Raw genomic sequence first — 15,544 nt, 5'->3', positions numbered from 1 at the left:
TGCACAAAGATAAAATGCATCATGCTCAGATTTATCTAAACCTCTATTTCCTATTATGAAAATAATTCTCAGGGCTTTTCCACAATGAAAAGCACTGCAGGCTTATCTTGGGTTATTCAAAGCAATTTGTCTCATCTTAGAAAAGAAACAATAACTTTCTGCATATTTATCTATTTTTTGCTGACTTAGAATGGCTCCAGATCATGCAGTGTATTCCCTGTCTTTTAAGAGGATCAATACCAATTTTGCCTGTGGGCTAGAAGACTATTTTCAGGATTATAACATTGGTATAAAACAGAAAATAATTTCCCATTGTGAATAAAAACAAGTATATGAAAAAAAATCTTCACCTTTGGTTAAGATCCCTTCTCCATCTCAATAAAATGTTCATATTCTGTTGATTTAGGGAAAGGAAAAATACCTCTTGACTATCCTCAATATTAGTATGAGAAATCTAATATCTTCGATGAATGGAGCATGAAATATGCTGTGCATGGTCCTGTTTAATGTTATGTCTTCCACTGTCACCAAAGGCTTTAATGCCTTGGTTAATTATTCAAATTACTATTTTGATTTGGTTCTACTATAGTAAACAGCAGTTAAAGTGCATAGAAATGGAGGGAGAGAGTTCTCACTATATTAACCAGAAATGGGGAACACACAAGAATTGTCACTACTTCTAGCAGAAATTTGAGGATCAAAAGAAGATTTTCCTGTGGATGACAATGAGAGCAAGAGAACTTAATTTGAACCTTTACTACAGAGCTGCTAATAGAGCTCCTGTAAGTGCTTTTGGAAATGTCTTTGCATTGAAAGAAAAAGAAGTGACAAGACTAGACTACCAAACTTCATGTAGTAGGTACTCAGGTGTATTTTAGTTAAGTGTGAGAAAATAAATTATTACAAAGTTGACAAACACATCATGATACTCCCATTGTGTGGGAAACTCAGAAGAAAGGTTATGGTTCTGAAACAAAGAAAACACGTGCACTTCCAAGGAAACAGGAATAAATAAAAGTAAGGAACCACCTCTAATCAGGCAGCTATTGCAGATGTTTGGGAAAACCATGCAGGTTTTATTACCCAGCAGGCATAAGAGACATGACACTGATTCTCTTTAACATGGTTCTTTCAAAACCTTTTCTTCCAGATTACTACTAATAGATTCTCTCACTACTAATACACTTAATTTCCAAAAGGATGAAAGTGGGAGAAAAAAAACAAACTACACCAATTTTTTTTTTCTTGTGTTTCTTATAAGTAACAAGGATACCTTCAGTTCAAAGTCTGTTACCTCTGATTATTAGTACTTTTTGCAGACATACTCATGTGTTAACAGTTCGATACTAAAGGCACATATGCCCAGAGTTACAGCATTCTCAGGTCATGCATCCTCAGCACAACAGGAAAAAAAATAGCTTAGCAAAGTCCATTAATTTTGTTGCAACAAATAGGGCTAAATACACTGAAAGCCATACTGAAAATAAATCCTAAGGCCGATGGACTCACTTAAAGACACAACCTTCCCAGAGCTAACTTGGGAGCCACTGTATGGAAGTTCCAAGAGGCTTGCTTTGCATGGCAGTTACGATGGCTGTGCTCCATGGCAAGGCTTCAGATGCACTGCTCAGGTATTGCTCTAGAATATGTTACAGGACTCCTTTTATTCCACCAATAATGGAGCCTGCAACTAAGATGTGTGCCACCCGCCACAGAAACAAGATCTAGAGAATTAATTAAATCTGGAATGACAGTAAGCTCACTTTCTTGGTCAGTGCCTTGAAAGAATGAGTAGTCTCGTGGACTACGTAGAGCCCAAAGCAGCTCGTATAATAAATTTTACTACTCTGAAATAGGAATGAGAAATGACTTTACTAGTTTATTCTTCACCTTATTCCAAGGTCACTGGATTCCTTTCAGCAAAAACAAGTTATGGATTATTATCACAATCATAAAGCAAGCTCAGTAATAAAGTACTCTGCCACATTTTAGTCCACTATGGCTGTGCTTGGTACCAACCTTTGAAATGTCTTCCAGAGTCATGTATGCAATGCTGTCTACAGTATCCTGGGTCACCGTGCAGACAGTGAGAACTGTACAACACTTAGATACAGTCTAAAAGCCCAAGGAATCTGAGAATCTGCTACTATAGAACACAGTTCTGAAGGTGAAATTTCCAGAGCTATTTCAGTATCTAAACATGCAATGGTCTAAGGTAGTGCTACAATTTTGAAGCATATTTTAGACTACACAAATCAGTACTGGCAGACAATGAAATACACACTTTAGAACAAAACAGTAGAAATTAAAAGAGTTAATGTGTCAAGAACTGCTTTGGACTGCCTTTAGTATATGTTCTTGCTGAGGTGGCCTCAACAAACTAACTTCTCTCCAGAAGCATAACTCTGGGTACAACTGATTGAATCTCAAAATATCTCCAAGGAGATATTAAATTTCAGCTGAAGATGTGAGAAGTTGTCTCCTTATGATAGTTCCCTAGGATTATTCATTTCAGACAAAATTTGTAGATGTGCCCAAGGTATTCTTTATCCCTTGTAAGAGGAAAAAAAAAAATCACTTAACTAGTTACATATACACACTCTTAGCATGTTGATTTGAAACAATGCACTGTCAAATTCACACAGATTTCCCAAATCAACAGACCATCCAGAGGTGGATTTCTGAGATGAACAGCACTTTTTGCAAGGAAATAACACTGTCAAAGTAGAAATATAAAGAGTATATATTGCTCATCAATAACACAAATACTAATCAAATTCCAGTGCAAGGCTAATCACACACAAAAATTTGCTTGATATGAAAAAACAATAGTATGGGACAGACTGTCTTTTTTGTGATATAGGAAAAAAAAAAAAGGAAAGATGTTAGCATTCCTGTACTTACCAGTTTATGCCATTTTTCCTGTCTATTTTTTAAAAAGTATGGAAATTATGCGGAGAAAGTAGAATAATAATAAAGTAACTGTAGATGGTAATAGAGATAAAGAAGCTTTTTCACGCAATCACATACATCCCCTGTCAATGGAAAATCATCTTTGGCAGTACATTTTTCGAGTATTTTGTCATAGCCAAGTTACAAGAGTCACACACAGACTTCATTTTTTGAGATGAAATTGGTGCTTTTTCATTGTAAGGATATAGAGGAGAAGTTGATTGCATTCCAAGTCAAAATACTTTACATAAACTTCGTATTACCATTAATTTAGATGCTTAGTATGTATCTTAGAAATACAAATTCATCTTCAGCACTCAGAACAGCATTATCTGAGATGACATCAGTTACTCATGACTCGTAATTTTCAATATCATTAAATGTAAATGTATCCCTCTCTAAACACTCTAAGATTTCACATCAAGTACAGCAGAAACTGATTCCAAACTGGTTAATGGAAATGAAACCAAGTGCTATGATCATCATATAGTTTCTTACCACATTCATCTGATAATCATGACAAATGTAATCTTTTTATATGCATCTCAAAGGTGAATTAGGAAAGTAACCATTCCACTATCTACATCTTCAATATCATAGTTTGGACTCAAAGACATGAAGAAACTTGCTTTGAGAAAATACTACTTTGCTGGAGTCTGTCTTCTTTGATCCAAATGATCCTTATCCTGCTTAGAATTAATAAGTCTATGAAAGGCAATTTTTATCTCTTTAATAATAATTTCCTGGTGATATACTCTTCATAATAAGGAGAAATTACATACAGCACAGCAGATGAAAGTAAAAGTCTGCAGATTAGATTTACCATCTATTACTAATGCCTGTGTGTCAGCACACTCTTTATTGAAAAGGTTTCCATCACTTCCATTGTGCTGATAAAGTAGATTTTTTTTTAATGATAAATGGAAAACTTTTAGGGAACTATATGCAATATCATGTCTCTATCCACTGCTGAAGAATATAAACCTCTACTTACTGTTTAAAATGACCCAATTAAAAAACCTACTGTATAAAATGACTCAACCAAGTTAACTCATTTATCTCTTTTGATGTGGATCCCAACTAGAGGATGTGAGAAGTTGTTCCAGCAGTTACAAGTTGCAACATAATTGCAATAGACTTCCGATTTCCCAAAGCAATTATGCTAGGATTTAGGTTGTTCTCTAGGATTTCTAGAGGGGTGGAGACGAGGATGGGTTGCAGATAAGAGAAAACCACAGGTACCTGATCCAGTTTCCAGTGGAACTCCGCAGGACGAAAGGTGTCAGCCTGATCAAAGTCTTTGCGCAACAGAAACACTAATCGGCAATTGTGCACGTACAGGGCGTAGTGGTGTCGGTTCATCTCTGAAAAGAAGGGACAAATAAATAAGTGATCTGAACTGTCCTCAACACTTTTGTTTATGTGAGTGTGTTTGAAAGCAATATACATGTAAAAGACAAAAACCAACCAAGTAAAAAACTCCAAAATAATTGACTTTTCTCAATATTATGGATCATTATGTTTCTCAGGGAAGCCACATATGGTAGGCATCTTCCTGAATTACGCTGTAGCAGTTTTGTTTATGGAAGCATGATGTCCAAACTAATAAATAAAATCCAAATCAATACTTAATCTAACTAGTTTCAGTGAAGAATTAGAACTCATTTTCCCAATCTAAGTCATAAAATATACATATCAACCAACTCCTATTAATTCCTACAGATGTGTTCACAGAGGTTATCCAAGAGGAGAATCAGTACTTGAAATTCAGGTAGACATCAGTCCCCTCAATAAGTTACCAAGTCAACAATGCTTAGAGTGGCACCATCCCAGATTAGCACCTCTTTCTTCAGACCAAATTAAATGAGAAGGTAACACTCTGCTAACTTTGTTATGCACTTTGTCAAACCTTTTTTCAATACACAGACTCACCTGTCTTGTCAGAGTTGCAGAGAATAGTCTCTTTCTCAGCTCTTAATCCTGGACTAGGACCATGTTTCATCCACAGAGTGATGGTGAATTGATCAGTTAAATTCTTTGGGACTATTCCATCTGGGATTTTGGCTCCTTGCTTTCCATCGAATTTAAAAATCATGTCATTGTTATCCATAAGAAGCCCAGTCGTCCAGTTAGTTGTTGCACTGGGAGATGGTAACAGGTCAATGGCACCTGAGGAAGCTCCTGCAAATGACATATAATGAATAACGTGATAAGAGACTAATGAAAAAGCTGTGACAATTAATTTAATATAGGTCAGGAGTTTGAGTCACACTTATTAGATTATTTTTACTACCCAAATAGTCCTACTAGCTTCACTATCAAATCACATACACATTATATAATACTGACCAGGGTAAGCCAGTAAGAATTATTAAATGTATTGCACAGACTACAGAAAATAATTTAATGTTATCTTTCTTGAAACTTCTAATTGTTTTCTAAAATTCATTAAGGACATTTCTTCAGTTATTTTAATAAATGCTAAGACTAAACCCAAATTCTCTACATCCAGCTGGGAATCTTTACATCTTCCCTCCCTGTCAGCATGGAGATATATGGTATGTGGGGAAGACATGTTGCAAAATAGAGTACAGTGGGGATGAATGTAGGACAAGTCTCCTCATGTCCAGTAGACAGCCACGGTTTTTGACAATAATGTTGGTATGAATGTCAATACGGACAGAATATTCACCCTAAACCAGATAATATCACTTTAATGCTGGCTGCTAGAGTACATAATAGTTGTAACTCCATGTGTTCTTGTCTAATGATAGATCTTACACTTTTAAGTGGTACTCACAATTCACATTAACCACCCCATGCAACCTAAAACTAAATAATTAGCAAAGTGGTCCCCAGCTACAGAGCATTTGTTTGTTAGAATTAATTGGAAAAAAGAACAACCCAGAAATGGAAAACTCTGTGGTGCCAAGATCTGATAAAATAGCACAATTGTTTACAGTTCTGTGTTCTCTTGCAGCTTAACAATTGTCAGATAGCTTTAAAAACATGTAATGAGTTACTCAGAGCCTTTACTCAGCTGGTGAAAGAGAGCATTTAGTGGAAAGCGTGCTTGCCAGAGTAAAAAGGACAAACAATCTTTTTATTATTATTGCTGCTTTGTCAAATAAGAACATCATGAACAAACCACAACTGAATAAAAAATCCCAAACTAGTAAGATATCCCACCCTCCTCCAGTATCCAAGGAGAAAAAAGGATGCCAACTCTCTGCAGGAGTGTAGAATTCAGGACAAGAATGTGTGGAGTTGTATCATATGGATTTTGTAAAAAGTATCATAGTAATGATCTGAAAATATTCATATAATTCAGTGACTGAGTTCTCCAAAACTTATTACTGTAAAATGAGGTTATTTTTAAGTGATAGTAATACCAAGCCTAACACCTACACATTTAAAATTTGAGCACAAAATGTATTTAATTTGGATATTACATCACCCTGCATTGCTTAATACACAGACATTATCAACAGGAATACATCAAACTCAATTTGTCCAGATGGCACAATTCATGATAAACTTTTTTTTTTTATAATTAAAGCCACTAAAAAATAAAATTACTTTCACAGAACACAAGTAAAATCACAATTTTCTCAATCAATTTCCTTTTGTCTTATTTTTTATGGTAACTTTATGGTAATTTTTTAACTTACAGAGGAACAGAAATTGCTTGCACCATGGTGTAGGTCAAATTACTTTGAACGCTTTACATATGCTTTTAAATGGGCACATGCTTATATTGGGTACATTACGGGCTCAAAGAAAAAGCTTCATCCCTCACTATCCACTCTGGCCATAAAAATTTGGAAAGATTTATTTTCCCACTAGAATGAATTTATGGGAAAACTCCAAAATGGAAGTCTGTCATATAGCTTAGATATGTTGGAAGGGACCCATCAAGTCCAACTCCTGTCCCTGCATAGGACAACCTGAAAATTCACACCATGTGTCTGAGGGTGTTGTGCAATTGCTTCTTAAATACTGTTTAACTACTTGTTAAACTCTGATTCAGCAAGGTGCTTAAGTAAACTACCTTATTTTCCCAACTTGATGTCAGGCCTGTGTAAGAGCACTTGGGTACCAAGCTCAACAAGTTCTTTATCCATCTTTTTATGGAGATTTATGGGTTACTCTGCTGTTAGTGTGGATTAATCCTGCCCTGAGAACAACTATTGGATTATGTGCTTGGGAGATTTAGTTGGAAGAAATCATATTGTTTCAATCTTAATAAATCCAACCAGCATCTCCAGCTGCTCAGCCATGTACATACACAGACCTGGAGCAACACAAAGAGGATGTATCTGGAGGGCATACTGGAAGAGCCGTACCATGCTACTGGATCAGTGTCCTTCCAAAATGCAGGGGCTTATGCCCTTTTCTTCTAAAATGCTTCCAGGATAAATGCAGGAGCCACTGCATCAAGAACAGTTTTGGACCGAGACCCCTGAGGTAGTCTTTGCATATTCAAGCGCTCTTTTTCACAAGCAACTTAGAGAGCTGGCCCCACCTTCTCTCCCACCCTTCATGTTCCTACTGCAAATTTGTGCTAGGCAAAGCACATACTGCTGCTGCTTGCTGAACTGGATCAGGCTGTTAGCTTAGCTGGAAGCAAACCACCCAAATAAAACTGAGCCCAAATTGAGCCTCCTGCAAAGCTACACAACCCAGGATACAGGAGAGAGGGCAGGATCTACCATCTTAGCTAGAGCATGGCCTTAAATCTGATACTCAGGGTTTCCTTATTTCAGTTTCTCATCTGCCATATGTGAGAATTAGCAAGGGCATTATTTTCTACTTTATCTAAATTTAGAGGGACAGAGCAAAGCACCATAGTCATCTTTCCACCATATTCTAGGCCACTTTTTTTTGTTTTGTTTTGTGACATTTATCCTGGATATGTTTTTGCAGTCCAATTGTGTCTTTTATACATTCTTTAGTATTGTTGGATGACAAGGTGAAAAAATGCTTACTAAAATGCTTTGAGGCACAACACTAATAGTTCCTTGACTTTAAAATGACTGAAATGTAATTTAATCATCTAAACTGCCCACTTGACTGCCAAAGTGAGTACAAATCATTGAAAGGCAGATCTAAGCCATCAGTCATATAAAAAAAACAAAATTAATGCATTGTCCTTAGCGTCTGAATTCTCCAGATTTCAAAACAGATAAGTAATGGAATGAGCACAGGATCTATAAACCGGGCCCTTGATTATAAAGAATCTTGCATTTCATTTGGCACAGATGAGTGTCTGTGATTGCTCAGTTCTGCACTCTCTGCGATTGCACAATGCTTTTCCAGTAGAAAAAAAATCAGGGTTTTCTTCCTTTTCAAATAATTTAGTCAACCATTAGATAGAATAAGGTAATTTCTGGGAGAAAACTGATTTCCAGAAATAATTTAACCTGCATTCATAAAAGTTCACTCTATATTAAGAATGGTAACAAATACTAAATATCAAAGCATATGCTGGTCCAAATGCTATTCTGATGTAAAGTTCATTTTCATTCACAACCTTTTTATCGAAGTCCTATTACAAGTTTCTACCTTATCTATTCTTCTCCATGAAAATATGGAAACCTTGGACAAAAAAAAAAAATGTTCTTTCAGCAGTGACAATTTTTACCCCCATTTACATACACTTTTTACATTCTGTCTGTTTTCTCAAGTGCTTTCTATTCTGTTCCTTGACAGATGTGCTGAGTAAAAACTGGAAGTTCAGCAGTTACGTTAGACAGTACATCTGTCCATCTGTGCAAAGGCTGTGTGCAACTACTACAACGGCATTGGCAGACTTGCTGAAATGTTTTTGATCATTCTGCTTTTCACCAGTTTAGGCCTACACATGGTGCAGATGACAGGTTAAGATCGGACTAGTATTGAGGAACATCTATTTTATTCAGGAGAAAAAGACCTGAAATTCTCTTTTCTATTGCCTAAGTGTCAACAGGCAAGGTAGTCAAGCCACACTTTGTGAACTGAACCCCTCTGCACAACCTTCCCCACTAAAGAATTTTAAACCAGCAGAAGGTCTCTATTTTTGGTGTTACACTTAAACTTATAATATTGTTGGCTATTAGTGTTTTATGTCAAGGTAATAATTTGGTGGTTTAGATCTTGTATGTAGTAATCTCCTCTGAATGATTGTATCATTTGCAGTTCAGGTCTGTAACAGGCATAAAGCAATGTTCTTTTTGCTGCCAATACAGGTTCTAAGAGGAAGCAAAAGTACTTGACTTTAGCTATAATATATTTATTACAACACTAGTATTTTATGAAATCAAGACTCCAATAGGTCACAAACCCTTGCTTAACCTCTCATTTGTAATGTCATTAACATGATGAAAATACATACTGTTGGCAGATGGGTTTTCTCCTGCTTTTCTAAGACCCCAGTCAGTCAGATAAAGACACAGGATTAAAATTATGCTTCTGTAATCTCGACTAAGCAAATTTCAGGTTGAAAATGTTCAGATTTTATGAGAATGCTACTACTCCCACTCACCTTTACGTCACTTTCTCAATTTCCACAGGTAATTGGTAATTGTAACTGCAAACTACTTTTCCCTGGGAATTGGCTCTCCAGTTGTAATAATCTAGTAACACTGGCTGAAAATTTTCATTTAACAAATTATTTCTTAAAGGTTAATGTATTGATCTTAACATATCTGCAACCCTGTTGTGTGGTTATCAAAGCAAATGTAAGTCATAGAGCAGAGCACCAAAAATGAAGATCCACACATTTAAATGGAAAAAAAAGTACATTTGCTACTATAGCTCAGACAGGAGCCAGGTAAAGAGATGTTTTGGAGATGAGAATCAATGTTCCACACCATCAGGGCTTCAGATGAGACCTCTAAGATGACACAGTTTCAGAGGAGGAAGAGAGAGAACAGTTATCAAAAGGCAAAAGACATGTGGCTTTTGCTCTGCCAAACACACAATCTTAAAGTAATGAAAATACAGCAGTGTCCTCAACCATTTAATTTACCTTTCAAAATCAATTTGTACCTTTTAGACCAAGTTATCAAAAGGCAGGAAAAGTGGAAAAAAAATAATTAGGAAAACTTTCTCTACTAGGATACCTGTTTCCTGAAATTTATGTTTCTTAAATATTTTTCTCAATTACCCCAAATGTTCCTTTACATTTTGTTTGTTTTTACTCTGGAACGGTTCTTAGGAGAGGAACAGAGAGCTGAGTCAGGAAGACTGAAACACAAGATGGAGATTCAATTCTCATCAAATTCTATGATCTTCCTATGATGGCAAATCTGTACCTGAAATCTCACTATACTGTCACAGCAGATTAGCAGCAGAGGGAAGAAAAAGTGAGAAAGAGGTGAAATAAGGAAAGAGAGAATATAGAAGAGAGAATATAGAGAAGGGAAGGTGAACAGGAGAGAAAAAAGTTGAAGTAGGGAAAAGTTACGAAAACAGTGAAAACAAATGGCAAAGAAGAATGGAGCACCAGTCAACTATAACCACTCCTTTCTTTTTCATTGCTATGATTCAAAATGAACCAGTTGATTAAATCCACACAGTGCGTGCTTACAGTTGACAGGGAACTGGTGCTTTATCTGGAAAAATTGTATTATATTAACTGAAAGTGATATCCATACCACATAATTTCTGCAGAGATTTTTCTGAGTACGTTTCACGGTCACAACCCTTTCCAATGTAATTGGTCTGTAATTCAATGGTCGTATGTATTGAGGAAACTGGTCCGTCACATGTTTCTAGATGAATGCTGGGAAACAAAGGTATGCTGCCAGAACCAGGCTTGTATTGAATTCGTTTGTTCCAGTCTAGAAAACAAAACAACAAAAAGATCAAAGAGTGATTACAAAAGGGAAGGGATTTATAAAATTTTAAATGACATATTGTTCTGAAAGGTCACTAAGACAAAAATAAAAGTTTGAACTTTGCATCAAAAAATTATTGTCCTCAAAAACTGGGTTTTGCCCCTCTTTGTAAAAGAGTGTCAGGCTAAATTAACTAATATGACTGCTGCTGGAGTCACACAAGCACTTGGTATGTGCATATCCTGACAAGAAGTGCTAATTGGTGTCAGTCTGGATCTCCAGTCTCGGTGTCCCTGTGACAGACTACAAGCTTGCTCTACAGGGTCGAGGCTGTCAGCTGCACTGAATTGGGTCAGATTTCACCGTTTTGTGATGCAGAACAAATATCTCCAAAGATCAGGCTTTATACATCAGTCTCACTGGACTGTGACCAAAGGCTAATATAACACATCTGTAGTGCCACTTCTTGTCTTCAGTTTTCTTACTAATTTTGTCAAGTATTAATGACAGAAAGTTATAGTTGAAAGGACTACTCACACTTTCAGCCAGATCTCACTTATCTGTGGTTTTGCTTATGCAGATGTCTCACAGCCCACAACATTTAAACTATCACCTGCCTTGGGCAGCCAGTTGGACATGCCATACATACCCCCATACTTCTCAACTGAAGCATTTAATTTTTAAATCAAATTACTTATGATGTTTGCAATCTGCTTCAGAGAAAACTCTAGCAAGCAGCACTAATGAAAAGCATGTATTTCAGCTATCTTTATAGTTCATATTTTCATATAATGTTTTGGTTTGGAAGGGACCTTCAAAGATCACTTAGTCCAACCGCTCTGCCATCAGTAGGGACATCTTTCACTAGAAGGGGTTGCTCAAAGCCCCATCCAATCTGCCCTTGAGGACTTCCAGGGATGAGACAACCACACCTTTTCTGGGCAACTGTTCCACAATCTTACTGTCCTTGTAGTAAAGAATTCATTCTTTAAGTCTAATTTAGGTATACCCTCTTTCACTTTAAAGCTGTTACTTCTCATTCTGTCACTACAGGCCTCAGTAAGGTTTCCCCAGAGCCTTCTCTCCTCCAGGCTGAACATCCCCAGCTCTCCCCACCTGTCCTCAGAGGAGAGGTGCTCCAGCCCTTTGGTTATTTTTGTGGCCTCCTCTGGACCTGCTCTAACAGGTTCATATCTTTCTCAAACATTTTAACCAACTCCAGCCAAATTACCACACAACATAAGTAAGAATTCCACAGTAATATAGAGATGCAAATAGTTAATTATTCTGAAGTCACAAAACCATTCACCTCTGCTACCTAACGTCTACATCTGTGTATCTGTAACATTTGCCAAAAGAAATATTCTTACATACACAGCTGCAGTGTCGCTGCCTTTTTTTAGACCTAGGTAAAAGAGTACTCCAGAAATAGAAAAATTCTAGGTCACTCAATGAAATCTTTTAAAGCAAACGGACAGAAACATTTTTTCTAAATAGCAGTGGAAGGAGAAGTAATATATATATATATATATATATGAATCTAGCACGTGAAGGAGTTTATTTTTTCAACAGACCTCATTTTCAGAAAGCTTGAAAAAACGTGCAATCTTAAACTGGATTAAAAATTTACAAGAAGATCTGAAACAAACAGTTTGAAATGTAGAACAATCATTAGTCCAGATTTCAGACAAAGGAGACAGGACGCTGGCAGCCACTGGTCTGCATTTCAAAATTCTCAGATTTTCTTCGTAACTTTTAATCCCAATGGTAATCATGTAGCATTTTGTTCTCAAGAGGAAGCTGAGACTGAAAGAATGTTTAGTATCTATTTTTAATAACATATTTCAGACTTGCACATCACTGCCTAAAGGACAACTACGACTACTTTATTGCCTGTGCACACATCAGCTGAGTTGCTATTTTAGTAGTAATTTTCAGTTAATAATATTCAGCTACTTCATTCCATATTTAGTTAGATTTGATCTGCAGCGTTGCAATAATTGGTCTGCAACTGTTGACTTAAACAGTTCCCTTAGTATTCCAAGTACCATATAAGGTACATCATTATAATAACAGATTTCTGTTCCCTATACATTCCAGAAACTTAAGGGTAACATTTTTCCAATCAACAGCAGCAAATTCTTTCAGGTACTTCGGGTAAAAATAAAATAATTTGCTGTTCTGTATACATGCTAGTAATATATGAATTATTGATCTTTATAGTCTCTTATTCACCAGTTAAAACATTATATTCCTCTACCTGGAAGGAAAAATAAAGAGAGTCTCATCAGCACCTGAAATACTTCTGACTATCTCAGCAGCTTTCAACTTTCAGCCACATTTTCATTTCTCAGCTATATCAAATTAACTGGCACTCGTGCAAAATACTCATTAGTGTATGTGAGATGTGACTGAATTATTAACTGTAAAATCTCTGCAACTGCATGGTCACCTCCAGTTACATGAAGAATGTCTTATAAAAACCACACTATATAAAATGCCAAGGAAGAATAATATGAGACCTCTGTTTCTGTCACATGAACGGTCCTTGGATGGGAAGAGGTGTTTCATTTCACAGTATTACCCTTCAACTTGGCAAAAATGGTAATTTGTACCTAGAGATCATAAACCCTGATCATTCTAAATCACCTGCATTTATCTCAGCTTTAAATTGTAAAACATCAACTAGACTTGTACTAGTGTATTTGCACCTCGGTCCCCTGCAGATATTGATAAACTGTATCTTTTAAAATACATGTATCTGTATCTAACTCGTGTTTAGGGCTCTGCAAGCAGTCAAAAGACAGACAATCCCACCTGCACTGGTAGGTTGCACTGGATTAGATAAACTCCACCCACATGGTTCCTCCTTTGCCACAAACTGGCATGTGATACCCACACATTACAGTGCAGACTGAGAAAATTAAACTCTGCCTCCCCAGTAGCAGAGGAAGTCTAATCCCACAGGAAAAGCCTAATCCCACAGGAAAAGCTTGAATAAAACTAGCCCTGCTTTGCACTGCAGAAGACAGCTTTTGTTTGGATTTTTTTTATTCAACAGGCTTTTGCTTGCCACTTGTGGTATAAAGCTCTTCCAAACAATACAAGACAGCTCCAGCTGGATTAGATTTACAACATAACAACATCAGAGTGTAAATATCATGATGTCAAGTTTGTGGTTCAGGTGCCATCAATTATAAAACAACTATGTCAACTTGGATCTCAGTCTCTGAGGTACTCAAACTATTGCAAGATCAAAATGGATCAAACTTCAGTGCAGTTTGAACCTTTAAAAGTAAATCCCGATGTACTAAATAATTTTTTCTTTTAACAGGAGGATAATTTAATGACTTTCCTTGATTTCTACACTAACAGTTTTGTACATTACTCGTTTTCCTTGTGATCAATATATTATCGATATATTTTCACTAATTTCTAATGCTCGATGACACCAAGAATGATTTAATCTGATTTTCCCTTGAAGGAGTACGGCAAATGTGCAGAGGAGGTATGACCTGATTCATGTCTCCTACATGTGTGTGGCTTTGAACTTTAATTCCACCTCATGACATTAAAAATCATGACAAGGTAATTAAAATTGAAGTCATTTTAACACAACTCATACTATGCCAGCGAAATGAAAACCTTCTTTCATGCTGGAGTGAAGATGTGCATCCTGGCAGCTAAATGTAAGATAAAATTTATGTAGTGCTATTAGTGGGTCCCTGCAGCATCTCTACATAATAACTGGAACATAAAGTTCCCAGAGCAATGTAATTGGTAGATCTGTTTCCTATACAGCATCTTCACATCTGTCCTGTCTATGGAGGCTGGATATTGGCTAAAGGTTATTCTGCTTCTTTTGTGGTTTTTTTTTTTTTTTTTTTAATACTTATATTAAACATTTTCCTCTTTATTAATTTGAAAAAATGAAACAATCTAAAATAAATAAAAATATCAGTATACACAAAGCATTTCAAACAAGATCAAACATGATTCATGAAACTCCCTGTATCTTAAAAGTAGCAGTCAGACAGCACTAGATGCTGACCAATGCTATTTGGAAGAGCAGTGCACTGTCCTCACATAACAACAATTTTCTTTCAACACCAAGTATTTACTGAAAAGTGCACATTTCCAGAACATCATACATTGCAGCCTCCTCAATAAATAACCTGCTGTATAGTTCAGCATTCTCCACAGGCAAAAGATCAATGGCCATAACACATTTCCAAAATGTACAAGCTTTGGTACTTGCATTTCTACTTTGAACTAAAGATACAGGGTATTTTTAGCAAAACAGACACAGGGTAACAGTTCCTGCATATATTCTCTTGGGCAGCATTCTCTCTATGGGTTTTTAAATTGTACCAATCAGATGAACCAAATTGAGTCCATGTTATTATTCTCATTTTAAAGTATATCATTAATGTTAAAATGGATCATCTGCTATGTCTTGTCATCTCAGGAGGAAAGCTAGAAAAAAGACTGGTAGTCATCTATGTCCAGCCCTTTCTTAAATACCTTTGTTTCTGTGAAGAATCTGAACTACTTAACCAGGGGTCTGTTCAGCTTGTCTAAGCAGATTCCCATTTGTTAAGCAGATAATTTTACAAAGGAGGATGCCCCTGCTTAACTGGACACAGATCAGGTAGTAAGCACCAGCAGAATGCTACTTCTAGGATCCATCAGTGTCACTGTGTGCTGCACAGACCATAATTTTCTAAAAACAATTTGCTAAGTTTTAAAGGGTCAAGCAGTCACCACTGACA

The 15,544-nt window shown here is 36.4% G+C and overlaps 1 protein-coding gene across 4 annotated transcripts in view; it reads right to left on the bottom strand.

The window, feature by feature from the left end:
- Nucleotides 1-15,544, bottom strand: part of CLSTN2 (calsyntenin 2) — a 334,315-nt gene that overhangs the window by 47,792 nt on the left and 270,979 nt on the right. For all 4 annotated transcript variants that reach the window (XM_065844300.2, XM_071812444.1, XM_071812442.1 and 1 more), the window contains exons 6-8: nucleotides 10,590-10,775; nucleotides 4,885-5,133; nucleotides 4,195-4,316 (exon numbers count right to left, since the gene is read on the bottom strand). In XM_065844300.2, the coding sequence (XP_065700372.1) occupies nucleotides 4,195-4,316; nucleotides 4,885-5,133; nucleotides 10,590-10,775 (557 nt within the window). The remainder of the gene's footprint in view (nucleotides 1-4,194; nucleotides 4,317-4,884; nucleotides 5,134-10,589; nucleotides 10,776-15,544) is intronic.

The sequence above is a fragment of the Patagioenas fasciata genome, chromosome 9 (assembly GCF_037038585.1).
Source record: "Patagioenas fasciata isolate bPatFas1 chromosome 9, bPatFas1.hap1, whole genome shotgun sequence".
Classification (NCBI taxonomy): Eukaryota; Metazoa; Chordata; class Aves; order Columbiformes; family Columbidae; genus Patagioenas; species Patagioenas fasciata.
This window is presented reverse-complemented; position numbering and strand designations above follow the sequence as displayed.